This window comes from Vanellus vanellus, assembly GCF_965231255.1.
Source record: "Vanellus vanellus genome assembly, chromosome: 22".
In the NCBI taxonomy this organism is placed as follows: Eukaryota; Metazoa; Chordata; class Aves; order Charadriiformes; family Charadriidae; genus Vanellus; species Vanellus vanellus.
The window spans coordinates 8411465-8426799 of NC_138927.1; the positions used below are offsets into that span (position 1 = coordinate 8411465).

The following is a 15335-nucleotide window of genomic DNA, read 5'->3' on the forward strand; positions in this document are numbered from 1 at the left end:
GGCTGCCCGGCCACAGCGGCCGTGTCCCTCCAGGGCAGGAGTCGATCCAGACAGCTCTGACTCACGGCAGTGAGCTCCCCAGGGCTATTCTTGGTCAAGCCACACAGCTCCCAGCTGTTGTCAAGCCTGGTATGTGCCGATAGGGCTGCCGGTGAATAAATCTAGTGTTCCCACATGGCTACGTGACCAACAGAGGGGGAACAAAGTCCCTTTTCAGACACTCGTTCCCCAGCTGCTGCCCCGGCCGTCGCCTGCTCCTCTGACCGCTCGGTGCCCTGCAGCGTGGCAGGCTGCTGCGGGTGGCTGCGGTGGCGGGAGCTGCTCCACGGCGTGCCCCCGTGGGGAGCGCAGGCTTTGGGCCACTGCTCTGCCGAGCCCATCCTACAGAGCCCCAGCCAGCAGCCCCAGACCTGCTGGCCATGGAAGAAGGCAGCTGGGCTGCGCCGGGCGATTTCCAGTCTGTTACTGGAGACGGGGCTGGCATGTGGAGAGGTTTGCCCAGGGGAGCCGGACGCGTGCCAGGGCACCGAACCGGACCCGCTGCCCCGGCTCTGCCCCCAGCGCCCCCTCCCTTGGCGGCACCCCGCGCAGTGTGCACCGGTCCGGGCAGCAGCTCCCGCACCCCCGGCACCCCACACTGCTCCCGGCCGCTTCTCACCCACTGCCGCCTCCTCTGCTGCCCCACTCGCCTTCGATCCCTGACGCCATCCGGGACCTTTCTCTCTGGCAAAGAATGAAAATCAAATTAACAACCCTCCTCCTCCCAGCCCTGTTGAAGGGAACTTTCCAAGGTGTGTCTGTAATAAAGGGCCTCTAATGAGCACTCCTACCCTGGGAGCCGTGAGCTGCCATGTTTGCTCAATGGGCTGCACTTTATTGCTGTGGTCCTGTAATACGGGGTCAGAGGACATCAGAAAACGCGAGGGAAGGCAGAACAACTTGAATGGAGAAGCCTTGGGTTTTACTGGTGACAAGGATTCAGCCGGCCTGACACTGCCCCTCTGTGAGCTCTGGTCCCCAAACTCCAAACAAGGGGCAGCATTTCCCCATGTCGCAGGAGTCGGGCAGGATAAACCCACCAAGGACCGCTGGGGCTCCTGTGCCACTGAACCGCAAACCACCCCAACAAGGAAGGTGCTGCTGCCCTGAGCGCGCACCGTCCCCCGGCCCCGCGCGCCCCCTGGGGACCCGGTGGCAGCCAGCAAACCAGAGGGGGGCTACGGGCTGCTCCCCCGGGGCAGCTGAGCGATCATCACCATCAAAACGGGGATTAAACAAATAGTGACAGGACAGGAACATGTCAATCCCAAATGCGGTTTGTCACCCAGGCTCCCAGCAGTGCCGGTCCTCCTCTCCTCCACCGGCGAGGGCAGCTGGCACTCCCCAGCCCACCAGGACCCCCAGCTCACCTGGTGCTGGCCGAAGCCCCGGGCCGGCACTCAGCAGCAGTGCTGCCGGCAGCGCCGGTGGGTGCTCCGCAGTGCTGTGACACAGAGCGGCCACAGAGGAGGAAGTGAAAACCCTATAAACCCTTTGAGAATGATATCCCGAGGTGGACCCTAAAGCAGCGTGCCATGCTTGCCTCCGCTTTGAGTAGTTTCTCCCCAAAGTCTACCTATGTCTGCTGCACGCCGTGCGTGCCGAGCTCCGGCACTGCGGGGTCCCTGCGGGCTGGCCGACACACATGCTGCCAGCAGAGCCATTGCGCACAGCGTCACGTGGCCAAGACGGCTGCAAGAGCATACGGGAGCTGACTCCACACTGCCTTTTCCACAGAAAAAAGAACAAGCCCAGGAAGTTTGCTCAGAGTTATTTGTATTAGATAAGCTGTTTGCTCTCTTTGTTCCTGTCTCGTACACGGTGCTGGGCAGGGGTGTCAAAGCCCTATGCAATGCCAACACAAACTCTGCATCTTCACCCCTGAGGACATGGCACTGCCGGAGACCAAGTTCAGGGGGAGGCAGAAGGTGGGACAACAAAAATAGACTAAAAGAAATACCACAAAAGCCCACAATTCCTATTGTGATTGTAATAAGGAACCTGGAAATTGTCTCCATTCATGAAGAAGTAGAGTTTTAAAATGCATTAAAAAAGCTTTAATTAAGGCTCAGATTTAGAAGGCACAATATATGCAATCACTATGCGTGCTAATTAGCATGTGCTCATATTTTGCAGTCTGCACCACCCTGTAAACATTAGCTGTGTGCTAGGCTGATGTAAGTAACACTTTCAAATACTAACCAAGGCGTTGCCCTAAAATGATGGGATTCCAGTTGCAAAGAGAGTGTTTGCCCATTACCAGATGGCCGTGGTCCCCATGGGACAAGGTCTACTGAAGCAGGTCTCCCGTAGGTGGGGACGGCAGAGCTGGATGTGGGGTATTCTCTCAGCTGTCTCGTTGGCTGTCTCAGGGCAAATATAAACAGCAGCCACACGCCTGCCAGCTGCCTACCCTTTCCCTTTGACAGCTAGAGTTGTGCTCACAGAGGAAAGGAAGTTCAGTTCTCCTCCTGTGCCCATGAACAAACAGCTTTGGGAACAAGAACTCCTCTCACAAACAACATTTAAAGTGCTCCAGGATGCAAATCTGATCAGTCTGGAACCAAGCTCAGAATAGCTTCACATATGAGAAAGGTCAGCAATTTGTCAAGGACGCACAGCAGAGTCCACTTTCTAATTAGAGAGTAACATGCACCTAACACCACCCCAGTGTCATTGTCAGCAGCAACACAGCAGATGGCTTAGCAACAGCCCCAGGAGATTATTACATTAATTTTAGTGTCGATAAACTGAGGACCTATTATGCAAAGGAGGCAGTACAGACTGTCCAGGGCTGGGCTTTCTCCCGCGTGCAATCACTTGAGAGTTTAACCAGCCTTTTGAGACAACTCCTGCTACAATGAACTCCTTCTGCGAGAGGTCTTGTGTATATGGTGAACCTATAACCCTCTGTAACTTCACACCAGTTTGTTGTTCGTTGTCAGGTCACAACCAGCTGCTCCACAAAGTCATCCTAGAGCAACCCGTAAGGCTATTCCTAGGGAAACACTTAATCTCTCCGGGACACAGGAATAGACCTGCCTTTGACTGTCTGTCAGGTTCCTGCCGATTCTCACCTTCCCCGAGCCGCTCCGAGCACGGCTAGTGCAGCGGCAGCTCACACCTAAAGAGACACGCAGAGGAGAACGCACAACCTCACTGGGACAGGCGAGCGCTCCCCATGTAAGGATGAAACTGTCCAGGGGCAAGGCTTTGGAAGATGGTCCTCAACGCGCTCCAAGGTCAGAAGAGGAGAAGAACGCTTTTTGTTCCTGTTGGCTTTCCAGAACCATTATGGGTCCTGGAATCCGTGTGAAATTGTTTCTGCCTGCCGCCAACCCTAAAAGGGAAACCAGCTGCTTGCTGCGAGGAGCAGCTCCAGCCCCTCCATTAGGCTGGGAATGTTTTCAGTCCATGTTTCCCGACACTGCTTCTGCGGATCCGCTCAGGGTCACTGTGTGCTGTGGGCAGGGGCCGTCACGGCCAGCCCAGGCGCGGGGGGGGCAGCGGGGGCCAGCTCCCGGGGTGCCTCCACACCTCCTCACGCTGCTGCCTCTGTCTGTACCCTCCTGCTCTGCTTCCAGACTCACGAGTGCGGCTGTAGACCCGGCACGGTGGGAACAACATCCCCTATCTGCTCTTGAAGGAGCTCCTGCTTTGGGCTGGCGGCAGCTTGCCAGGACGGTGCCGAGTGTTTCATCGGGGTGACCCAGCCCGCACCGAGCACCCTCGGCAGCCCTGTTGCATTGAGCCTTCACCCGCCTGCTTGCAGCACCACTGAGTCACGTCGTGCCCTCGGCTCTCGCCTCCGAGCTGCCTTCCAGCCTCAGCCTCCCTGCAGAGGACTCGTGAACCCCAAGAACAAAGGGCTGCTCTGGGGGGCTCGGGTGCAGAGCGCACAGCCACGGACCTCACCTGGCAGCTCCCCCATTGCCAGCACAACAGGAGAACGCTGCCGGTCACTTCTCCAACACATAGGAAAGATTTGGCTCCTACAGTCGGCCTCAGAGGCAGGAGGCAAATGAATCAGCTGGGTGTAAGGCCACACAGCCCCCACCTGCACCACTGGGATGTGGCACTTATGCACGTGCACACACCGCGCTCGGCTGAGCACGCTGCAGCGCAGTCGTTTCCCAGGCACGGGCAGCCCAACCGCCTGCCCAGAGCCGTCACGGGCTGCTCTGGGATCTGCAACAGGTTCAGCAAAGCGGCTGGCACAGTTGTAAGGAAACACCCTGCACTTCCAGTGAGATAAGTGTTGTTAGAATCATCGTTGCTCAGCAAGGTAGGCAGCTTCCCACAATTTTGAGAGGAAGAAGCAGCAAAAACTGTTAAAGCATCTGACAAGTCACAAGGCATACCTAGGCATTGCACAATTTTTATAGCCTTGGAATGGGAAATTGAGGGATTCCTAATGTTCAGAAGAGATCTCTGAGGTGCCCTCCATTCAAAGTGCAAAACCACATCACATGGACTCCTCCCGACAGCTTTGCATATAGATCAAGATAGTGCTAAAAGCACAACTGTCCCACAAATGTCTGATCTCACCCTTAAACCGAGAAAAATCTCACCTGATGTCAGCCCACAGCCTGCCCAGAGGCATGCTGCAGGAAGCACTGCGCTGTTTGCACAGCCGTGGCTGAGCCACCACACCTGGTCCAGATACACTCAAAAGATCTGGAAAGCGGCAATGATTTTTTTGAAGTTTAAATTAAACTTTTGAATTACCATAAATGATTGGCCAGGTCTCCTAGGAAGGCCAACAAACCTTAGAGAGACCATATGCAGAGTCAGCTGTCTGCACATGGAAATAGTTTCGGCCTTGACGTGCTTCCGCTCCCTCCAGCAGACGTGGCTGGGTCTGCAAGAAATCCCAACACCCCCAGGCCGAGCTGTCCTGCCTGCGGACGGGGGGCGCGGGGCTGTCAGGAACTCCAAAACGCTGCTCTGGTTTCAAACCACCAATGAGTTCATAAACCTTTTTCCTCTAGTACTAAATTCCTTGTTCTTTCTCCTAAGATAAGGAAACAAAACAAAACTTTTCCTATGTGAAAGGAAAACCTGCTGCTAGTAAGTCAGGCTCTCACAAGGCAGCATCCCCATACAAGGTAATGGGACAAAACTCTGAGCCAATATTTGTGCACACTGTGACTTTTGCCCCTTCTCTACCCTTTAAAAAAAGAATCTCTTTTTAATGAGGCCACAGTTGCGCGGGAATCCAATTTTCCATGCTACAGTGGAAAACCAGGCGGGTTTGCCCATCCGAGATTCCAATTGTAATTTCTGTGGCCAAGACCTTGCTTTGCTCTTGGTTTTCAGCTACTTCTGTCCCTTTCCTCTCCACATCCTTCCTATCCCACCAGGTCCCCTGAGTCCAGCTGTGAGCTGAAGCACCCACATGGTGAGCATGAAGATACGTGGTTTGGAGGAAGAGGAACAGAACATCTATTCAAACATCACCGGTGAGAAGTGCCAGGTTTCCCGTGGCTGCCTCTCTTCACTGTGTCCACCCACCTTCCAAAACCCCAGCAGGGGGACAGCAGAGTGCAGGCTGACAAGGAGGAAGGCAACAGAGAATTCAGCTCTTGCTGTAGACTTACTTTCTTTAGGGAAAGTTAATTCTACAGGGGTCAGAAAAAAAGCTTAAGAGTGCCTACTATGCCACCATAAAAAGAAAAACTGCCCAGGAAGAAAGGAGCGAATGATCTGAGAGTTAAAAATTTATTACTAAACATCTGTAAGGGTTAATTAACTATTTCAGGTTCTGAACAAAATCCTCCGCGGTCGGGAGGCAGCTCAGACCGAGGGCACAGCCAACAGCAGCAGAGCTGTCAGGACACATTCAGAAAGAGCAGCCTGTGTCATTCTGTGAACATTAAAAACGAACGTTTGCTCAAAAGATCACCTGTTAATATTATTCAAAATGTATACAGAGTTAGCAAATTTTGCACGCTCAACAGTAAGTAGGGAATTGGAACCATTTGGGCAGTTTGGACCTGTCACGATTCAAACTGACCACTTAGCGGAAGGAGGACGTCAGAGAGCAGAGGAGTAAGATACGAACACATCAGAACTCCTTCCCAGCCAAATGAAGTCCCTTTTACCGATGGTTAAGAAACCCGCAGTTTAAAAACGTGCCAGCAGATTCTGGCCGGTCTCTGAAGGGGCTTTGGAGAAGGGGGAGACGGCCTGGCCCCAGCTCCGCGCCACAGGTTCCCTCCCCAGCCGCGCGCGGCACAAGCCGAGCAGGAGCCCACTGGCAGCAGCATCTCGCACCGAGCGATTCTGCTACTGAAGCTCATAACCGGCGGCGGGGCAGCAGCTGCAGACATGGCCAGGGCGACCATAATAGGAAGAAAGATGCTGGAGCCAAGTTTCAGGGAGCGTGACTGATCACAGGAGCTTCAGTGCGATGAGAGGAGCGGGAGTCACAGGCCAGGGAAATGGCTGCTCGGATCAGTGCTTAAAAAGGAGCAAGAAGGGGTGTGCAATTGCTTTCTGAAGTCCTGCTCCCTTCTCCTTCTCAAGCACGTTAGTCATCCCGTTTGAGAGAGGAGGATATGCTCCCGTTCAAATATGGTAACAGCGATATCAAAAACATCGGAGTGCACACGGAGAGTGAGCGTGCACAAGCTTCAGGCTCCCTGCGTGTGTGACAGCCGGTGGGCAGAACACCAGCGGCACTGCCCGTGCTGTGCCACACTGCACCATCAGCTCGCACCGCGTCCCCAACGTGGGAACACACACAGTTCCCAGCTGCTTGTGCTCTCCCGGCCTCAACAGCGCTGGCAAAAACGCCATCAGCTAGCGGGGGCCTGACAAATCACACCACGAGAGTCTGCCAACGTCAAATCCACAAATTCCCTTTCAACTAGAAAACTGGGCAAGAATGAGGAACTTGTTGCTTGTACAGGGCTGAATAGGCCTTTTAGACATATTGAGCAGAACATACATTAACCATCATCCTACTGGCAACAAACTGTAACACAAGAACATAAAACAAACCCTAAAGATAGTCATCAACCATACAAAAGTAATTAATGGGCAGTGGCTGGTTTCCAGCCCCTAGGTTTCACACCAGGTCTACGCAGGAGCTAATCTGGACAGTGAAATGCCCGTCCCTTGTGTAATTTATCTGTAAACCTTCATTGCCCATGTCATTATGAAGTGATGGACAAGAAAAGGTGGTGGGAAGGGATAGTAACCGGATGAGGTTTCATCAAGAAAGTCATGGAGAGAGTACATATAAATCTACATGAAACCACAAATTGGTCTATACGGTGCTCTGTGTTACATGCCTGTTGTAGCACAGGTTTTCTTGTCCTGCATGCTACAGCCTCGTAACACCACACACCACTGCAATTACAACCTCGCACGAGAGGTACAGGGCACTTGCGTGAAGTTGGTATTCTCCAGAAACAAACATACGCCCAAAGACCAAATGGGAAAATGCATCCACGCCCCAGGCTCAGAAGACAAAACTCTGTTGCCCAGAGCCTAGGACACCCTAAGCCTTCCAAACACAGAAGCCCAGTGAGATCTTTATAATGCCCTGGCTACTACAGAAAGAAAAAGGGGTCCTGAAGAATAAGCATGTTGTGAGGACTGTAATCTAGCATGGAAAGTTTAATTTTAGATTGAATTCAACTGGTTTGAGACCAACCCAGCAAAGTTGGTCCGTAGCCACGTAAGCGTGCAACTGCTTATCCAAGGGCACAAACCCGGGACTCTGGCAATAACGTTTCAAAATCTCTTTGCCCCATGACACAAAGGTCATATCCAGTACACAAGAATTCAAACACGAAAGCATGAGAGGAAATGACTAACTGCACACTGGAGCCAATTACCTTCATCTTAGGTTTGCTCAGCACACAAGAATCTTGCAATTCAAACAGACATCACCGCCTATATGCAGAAAAAATAATCTGACAGCTCTAGTTGCTATTCTTGGGGTCTGTGCATCTCAGTACAGATACCACTGCAAGATAATGGAATTCTGCTCTATTTCCCTAAAGTTCTCTTACAATTCTAGCCTTACGCTGTAGCTTTCACTTTTCTTTCCCTTAAAGGCAGATGTTATTTAAATTAAAGATGAAGCCATTCTTATTTCTGAGGTGATCCATAATTTAAAGCTTTTTGTAGTCCCTGAATAAGAGGCATTTCGGAGATTATACATCTATTTTGCACATAAAGGCAATCAAGGGGCTGCTTCAAGCTTGCTTCTGAACAAGAACGCGGGTGAGCGTGTGGACAGGCTGCCGGGGACGGATGCCATCACAGCGTGCATGTTTTGGGCTCACATGCTAAAAAGCAAACCTGTGTGGTCTGAGCCCAATCCTTTATTAACTGTTTTCTCCAGAAAGCCTGGCAGCTCTTTTGCTGATTAAGACTCTGCTCAACTTCAGGGTTTGTTTTTAATAAACAAAGCAACTTTGACTTACAGTAGCAGGAAAAGACATATAAACCAGACATGTTTTATTTAATGCATGCCTATTACTTAAAGGGCAAAGCAAATTTTTTTGCCAAATTTGGTCAAAATATTCCCTTTTTCAAGTTGATTCTTTGTCTCCCAAACATGATCATTTGTAGTTCATTTCTTGCATATTAGCCAATATTCTGACTGAGAAAGGTAACCTGCATGGTAACCCGGGCAGGTTTGTGCCTTTCGGGGCTCAACGCCCACACGCACTACCAGCAGCGTGCCGAGCAAGGCAGGGAGGTGGCAGGGGAGACACCTCAGTGACACTTGTGTGCCGCACCAGCCCTTGCCCAGCAGCCCTTCTCCCACCATCGGCCACTAACAGTGGGCCCCTCCACGCACGGCGGCCGTTTGCCCGAGCACTACGGACCGTCTCCCTCTGCTGTACCTTTTACAGCTGCTGGTGCCCCTTGCAAGCAAAGGCAATTACAGCGCTGCGGCTCGCAGCATGTGAGCCGCTTCTAAATCTGGGGAAGGACTGAATCCTGGCAAAGACAAACTGTCTCAGGTTACCATCCCCAGAACTGCTCGCCTGTGGTCCGAAACAAAACTAAGATCATTTGTTGCCCGGGAGATGCTGTGCGTGCCAGCTGGAACCCTCCTGAAAAAGGTACCGCTCCACAAGGGCAGCACCGCCAGGCCCCGAGAGTATGGGAAAGTACAGAATGGACAGACGGGGCATCGCAGATTTTAGCCGCTGCCTTGCCAACGTAGAAGTGAAACCAGTTTCCTTCTTCTGTGGCTGAAGATTTCTCTGCGAGGTGATCTGGTCGTCAGGTGCCATCTACTTTTACTAGACAGAGCTGGTTACCTTCAAATCAGTCTCCTTCCTCAAGCACTTCTCACTGGCACCTTTAAAAATCACTCTTAAATACCACACATTTTAAATAATGAAGCCATCGGTTGCAATTGTCATATATTTTACATTAAAATCTCTAAGAAATAACTCTTTGCAAGCGCTAATAGGAAATCTGCAAGATGCAACATGCTTTCCCATTTCTGCCACGCTGTGCTGCAATAGCTGGAGATAAAGAGTCTGTGGCAGTACCTGTGAAAGGGAAAACTGTCACCACATGCAAAAGACTAAGTGGAAACAGTTATTTTAAGGGGCACAAATGCTCACAAAGTTTATGAGTGCGGTCATATGCCGCAGCCACATGCTGAGTGTCCAACACCCGTGTCCCTGCCCGTGGGACGTGTCTGCTCAGAACCAGCGCCGCGGCTCGCCACGCCGGCAGCACTTCAGCGGGGCAACACGGAGCACTGCTGCATAAAGCACACGTGCTGGCGGTGCCCAAAAAGTCATACAGAGAGAAAAACTGCTCCTTTACAGGTAAAAACCCCACATGAACAGAAAACAAATAAGAATATTAGAGAGCCCCCGATCCAGGTCTGTGGCTCATTTACAGAACCTCATTCTCTCATTCAAACCTGAGTTTTACAAGGAAACCTACATGAAACGGATTTGTCACAGATTAAAAAGAGACAGGAAGGTCAGAATTCTAACTAGCGGAGGCTCCTCTGGTGACGGCTTTCAGGTAAAGACCAAGGAGCGTTGGTGTCTCAGCCCCTGAAGCAGCGGTACGACGCGACGCCCGTTTCTTTGCTCCCCACGGGCTCACTGAAGGCAGCGACAGCAGTCTGCTCTCTGACTGGACAAAAAGGTTTCCCAAAACTGTTTGCACGCTCAGGCAGTTCGAGGACCATGGGCTTCACTGCAACAAGGCACCGCCAATGCCCTAATAACCCTCTCTCTGTTCTCCCGACCGACCTGAACAAAAATGCTCTATTTACAAGCTATTTGACCCAAATTGGCGAACCCTTGGAAACAAAATCTCAGGCCAGTTCTCTGTTACCTTGCATTGCAGAGTGCGATGGACCAGCGTGAGACCCAGCAGCAGCGGAGGCAGCAGCTCTCCCAGCGACTCCGACCACAGACAGTTGGAGCAGGTGCGACCAGCAAGAGACTCTCACCAGTAAATCACCGCTTCACTAGCAAAACACTCAAGTGCTTGCCCAGAAACAAAAGCAGTCACATCATAAACCAGAGGGTGACATCAGCACAGGGATTGCATTTCCTACAGAGGTTTAAATGTCATTACTTGTGACTGGAAATTGGACACTTATAATTCAAGTTACTCTAAATTTTCATAAGACACATAAGAAATCTGATTCCAATTTTGTGTAGATATATTTCACTTCCAAACCCTTTCTATTTCTTAGTGTCAAAATGACAGAAAAGAAAGAGAACAAGCAAAACACCTAACAGAAAGTGAAAAGCTGATGAACATCAGCATTAGCCTCACTTACCAAGTCAGGTGCTAATGAGGTGAGCAGCAGAACTCATCGATTTCCAGGGGAAAGGGTCAGTGTTACTCAAACAGCACGATCTACTCGGGGCCCAGTTATTCACGATCTCTGGACTGCCCTCTTCCACTCTTATTCAAAGTTCTGCTCTGTGTCTCCTTCTGAAGTTGAGATTCAAAGCTATCAAGGATCTGAAAGCACAAACTTCATTGCTCCTTAGTCGAGTCACTGTTTCACAGAGTGTGGAGCATGACACAGTCTCTGCGCGTGGTCCAACACCTTCACCAGCCTCAAGCACGTTTGTGATTTTCCTCACACAGCTCTTCGGGCTCTCCAAAAACAACACATCCAAGACTTCTATACAAGCACAATGGGCCAGATTTAATCTTCCTGTGAGTTACATGATGTTTGCATAGGCTTGAGAAATACTAGAAATAAAACTTCTCTTGGCTGAGTTACATGCAACACACTGTCTACTTTTTGCTATTAATGACTCTTCAGTAAGTACAGCTATTACTCTACATATTCCAGATCCCTCTGAGTTAGGCATCGCAGCAATTTTCTTGATATGAAGTGTTCACTGAGTTAAAGGCAGCCACTGAAATGCCTTAAAATTTAAACACTGACTTTTCTATTTGAAGATTTCCACGTGCTGAGAAGAGAGGCCAATGAGAATAACTAATCCTCATTCGAGGACACAAACTAAAGATTAGTTTCTTTGCTTGGAATGTAGTTTAGCTCCCTGACTCCCTACTGCAAATAACACAAATATATACGATGATCCAGTGCAAGACCATAAATGCAACAGTGCTCCGTTTCCACAGATCCGACACCCCATACCTCTCATAGGATTGTTGCTTCCTTGATTCCCTAACAGCTGTCACCAGCAAAAACATTATTTACCCTTATAATACCTGCAGGACAGGGGTTTATTTTATCTCCCTCCTGGGATTTCCACCTCGGAGGGTTTTGGCACAAGGCAAGCCTGGTAGAACTAAAAATGTATCCAAGATCCAAGTCCCCATCCATCTTTCTTCTTTTGAGATGCAGCACATATCCCCATCAGCCTGGAAACTGTGACACCCACTAATGCACGTTGTAGACCTACGTCCAAATAGATTCCACCAACTGAACTTTTTGTGAGAAGCCGGGGAAAAAGGAAGGAAGAGAAGGACGTGATCTTTAAGGTCCTTTCCAACCCAAACCATGCTACGACAGACAGATACAGTGCTCTGCAGTTAAAGTACAGTTAATCCAGACTCCAGATCTTTCGACCAAGTAACACCACGCCTTCGCTAGTTGCTCCTACTATTTAAATTTTGGGCTTTAAAAGTGAGCACGCCAAGCTAGAAGATGGCACTGGAGTAGTGCGGTGCCGTGCCAGGAGTTATGCACCACTTCAAACTGCGTTAGTTCTTAAGAACAGAAAAAGCCATGTTTTCCTTAAGGAAAACTCATTTAAATGAGGGTAGTGGACTTCCGAGGTGAGGTCAAAAGCCTGGCAAAGGTCAGCAGTTTAGGCTGGTACGTGGGATCCAGATGCTGACAAAAGTAGTCCTTGCACTCAGAGACAGTTCAGGATCCACTTCTTCTGTTTGTTCTTCACCGTCTTCACATCCTAAGCACTATCTAAGAATACTGCCATCTGATGCGGACCTCAAAGAGGAATTTTCGTCTTTACGGTTGGATTCGATGATATTAAAGGTCTTTTCCAACCTACATAATTCTGTGATTCTGTCTTCAACCATCCTGAAGTGAGGCCTTTCAGATAGACATTTTCTATTATTACTCAATTTCTTTTGTTTCATTGGAAGAGCCTTAAAAAACAGACATTTTTTCCCCAGCAGTACCAAGTTAATATACACGCTGTTTTAGCAGAAAATGGCATGATCTGCAGCCACAGAGATTCAAACTACAGCAGAAATTACTTAACGCCTGATACACTCACATGAGGGAAATCCTGTGGGCTTGTATCATTCAAGAAATAAGGTTGCTTTAGAGTTACAGGAAAAACACGTGTCCAGAATAGGCTCTAAACTGGTAAGATGCAGCTTGAAAATCAACTGTTAAGTGGTTTTACAATTTGCATTTTATATTAAAAAACCTCCCAAAGACCTCAGGAGGCAGAACGCAGCCTGGAAAGGATTTTTATGGTTACACTGTAAACCCACAGAAAGCAGGGATCTAGAACAGAAACAGTTCATTACAGCTAAAATACTGATCCTGGGCTCTGCCTGAAACAGCTGGGACTATTCCTCCAGTTAAGCAAATTCCTGTTACTGAAACTCACTCAGATATTTAAAGAAATTTGGAGGAGATGCTGAGTAGTCACTCTTCTTCTCAGATATCAATTAATACAGTCCCAATCTTGTAAAGTTGCTAAGTGAACACTTGAAATTTAGGTAAACAAATTCATCTTATCAAGGCCATATTTACATTCTGGAGTAATAATTAAATATTTAATATCTTGTGGTTCCAGTATTCTAGGTTTTTCTACGCACCAAAATAGTTAGTCATGTAAAAACCATCTGTAGCAGCTAGAAGACATTCATTTGCCCGCTAAGATTCATCAGTTTAAAAATACATAAATAAAGTGTTCATTTTATTTCCAAAAAGCTAACACTGCTGCTTTCAGCTCTATTAGGGTGCTTGGTGAATAATGCTGTCAGCAGGAGGTATCGGATGCCACAGTTTCACAAATGCATACAAATATCTGTTAACGAAAACAAGTCTCGTATTTAGGTTAATGCTCTTCTGCGCTAACTCAAGTCATTAAGCAATATGAAAACCAGCTTGCAAATGGTTCGATCTCTGTTTTCATTCTTTCGCCTATGCTCCCAAATTCCCACTGCTGAAATCGACTTTTAAAAATTATCGATGAAAAGAAATTTCGCTTGGGAACTGGGATTCAGATACCTGCGCTAAAGAATTACAAAACACGAGCCTCCATGTGTGCCTTTTCCCTCCAAGAAGTTCCTGCATAACCTTAATACAGCCTTTTAAAAATCAAGTAAACAAGAGGCACAGCTGAGATTGTAAAAAGAGTTGAATTTGGCTTCATATCCACAGGGATCACTCTTCCAGCCACGGTTCGCTAAGGGTTATTTATTGGCTAGCCATTTCTCTTTTGCTGGAAGATGCTGAGGTTTTAGCAAAGTTTCTGCAGAGTATGCAACAGTATTCAGCGTTTGCTCAGCTAACGAGTTAAATCATTGCAGCTCTCCGATGACTTGAAGATTATGGCTGTAGGAAAAGGGAATGCTCAGAGAAGGGAACTTTCAGCAGTCACCACCAAACTGCGGTTAAAACAGACACCAATGACTCTATTCAGCTCCCAAACCTCAGACAGTTTCCATTTTCTCAATAACAAAGCATTTTTGTGGAATGAGGTAACAGCCTCCATCTGCCAGGTCTAACTCTCCACTAAGATTTCTCAAGAGCCGGGCTGAACCGGGAGGCTGCGCAGGGCACAGTCCTTACGGGGAAACAAAGGGACAAACTGCACCAGGACAGACATGGAGAGGAGCCTCTCTGGCACCGTCACGCAAATTCTCCTGGGAGTTTGCATCAAAAGTGGCCTCAAGTGAGCTCCAACTGGCGCACGGCTGGAGAGCGCAAAAGGCCAAGGGAAGAGGAAGACTTTCCAGTAAGGATGGACTGGGATGGGCAGGGGGAGCAGAAGACAAAGGGGTACTGTGGGTTTGGCGTTCAGCAGTCCATCGTAAAAGTGTCACGAGGTCAGAGCAGCATGCTTTAGAAGTGAACACAGGTGAGATGCAAAGCAGAACACAGACACGCCGGTCCCCTGGGACCGCACAGCCCATAGGAACAGCTGCTCAAGCTGGGATACACCCTTCCACGGCTGAAACGCTCTGTGTCTGAGCCAGAGCAGTTACAGCCCCAGAACAGAGCTGGTAGGGTTTTGGGTTTGTTCTTGCCTTGGTTTTGTATTTGGCAGCCTGTGCCTCGGCCCCTCAATTCCAGGGATGCTGAGCACCCATCCATTCTTTTGATTTTGGGCAAAGTCGGCTCAGTTCCTCTGAAAAGCGCTGCTCATTTAGTTTCAGGTGAAGCTGCTGCCTCCTGTCAGGACCCCCCACCCGACTCTCACCTCCCTCTGTAAGCAGCCGCCTGTTAGTCAGCTCCCTCACAGTCCTGAGACTCTCAGCTCCAGGTTCAACACATCCCAGCTGCCCGCCCTACCAACGGAGGAGCAAAGAACTCCACAGCCCCAGGCTCACTCCTGCAAATAAAGGTAAAAACCTTGGAATGGCATGGGGAGATGAGGCCCGCTGGAAAGAGCTTGGAGGAAAAGGCGGCTACACAGCACGTAACATCAGGAAATTATCTTCATGGTGTATGCGAGTCTTCTGAACTATTTTTTGTCCCTGCTTATGTAAACCTTTAAAAATCAATGCTGGAAATTCTCCAGGACACAGAAGCAACTGGTGCAAAGGAAGGACCTGCGACTCAGGCAGGTCAGAACATACAGGATCCAAAACTTAGCTAC

General features: G+C 49.4%; 1 protein-coding gene across 2 annotated transcripts in view; it reads right to left on the reverse strand.

The window, feature by feature from the left end:
* Positions 1–15335, reverse strand: part of FHL3 (four and a half LIM domains 3) — a 30011-nt gene that overhangs the window by 5999 nt on the left and 8677 nt on the right. The window contains exon 1 of one of the 2 annotated variants that reach the window (XM_082494106.1): positions 10375–10497. The exons of the other annotated variant lie outside the window; for it this stretch is intronic. Coding sequence (XP_082350232.1) covers positions 10375–10381 — 7 coding nt within the window. The 5' untranslated portion in view covers positions 10382–10497. Of the gene's footprint in view, positions 1–10374; positions 10498–15335 lie in introns of those variants that run through there. 2 annotated transcript variants of the gene reach the window in all.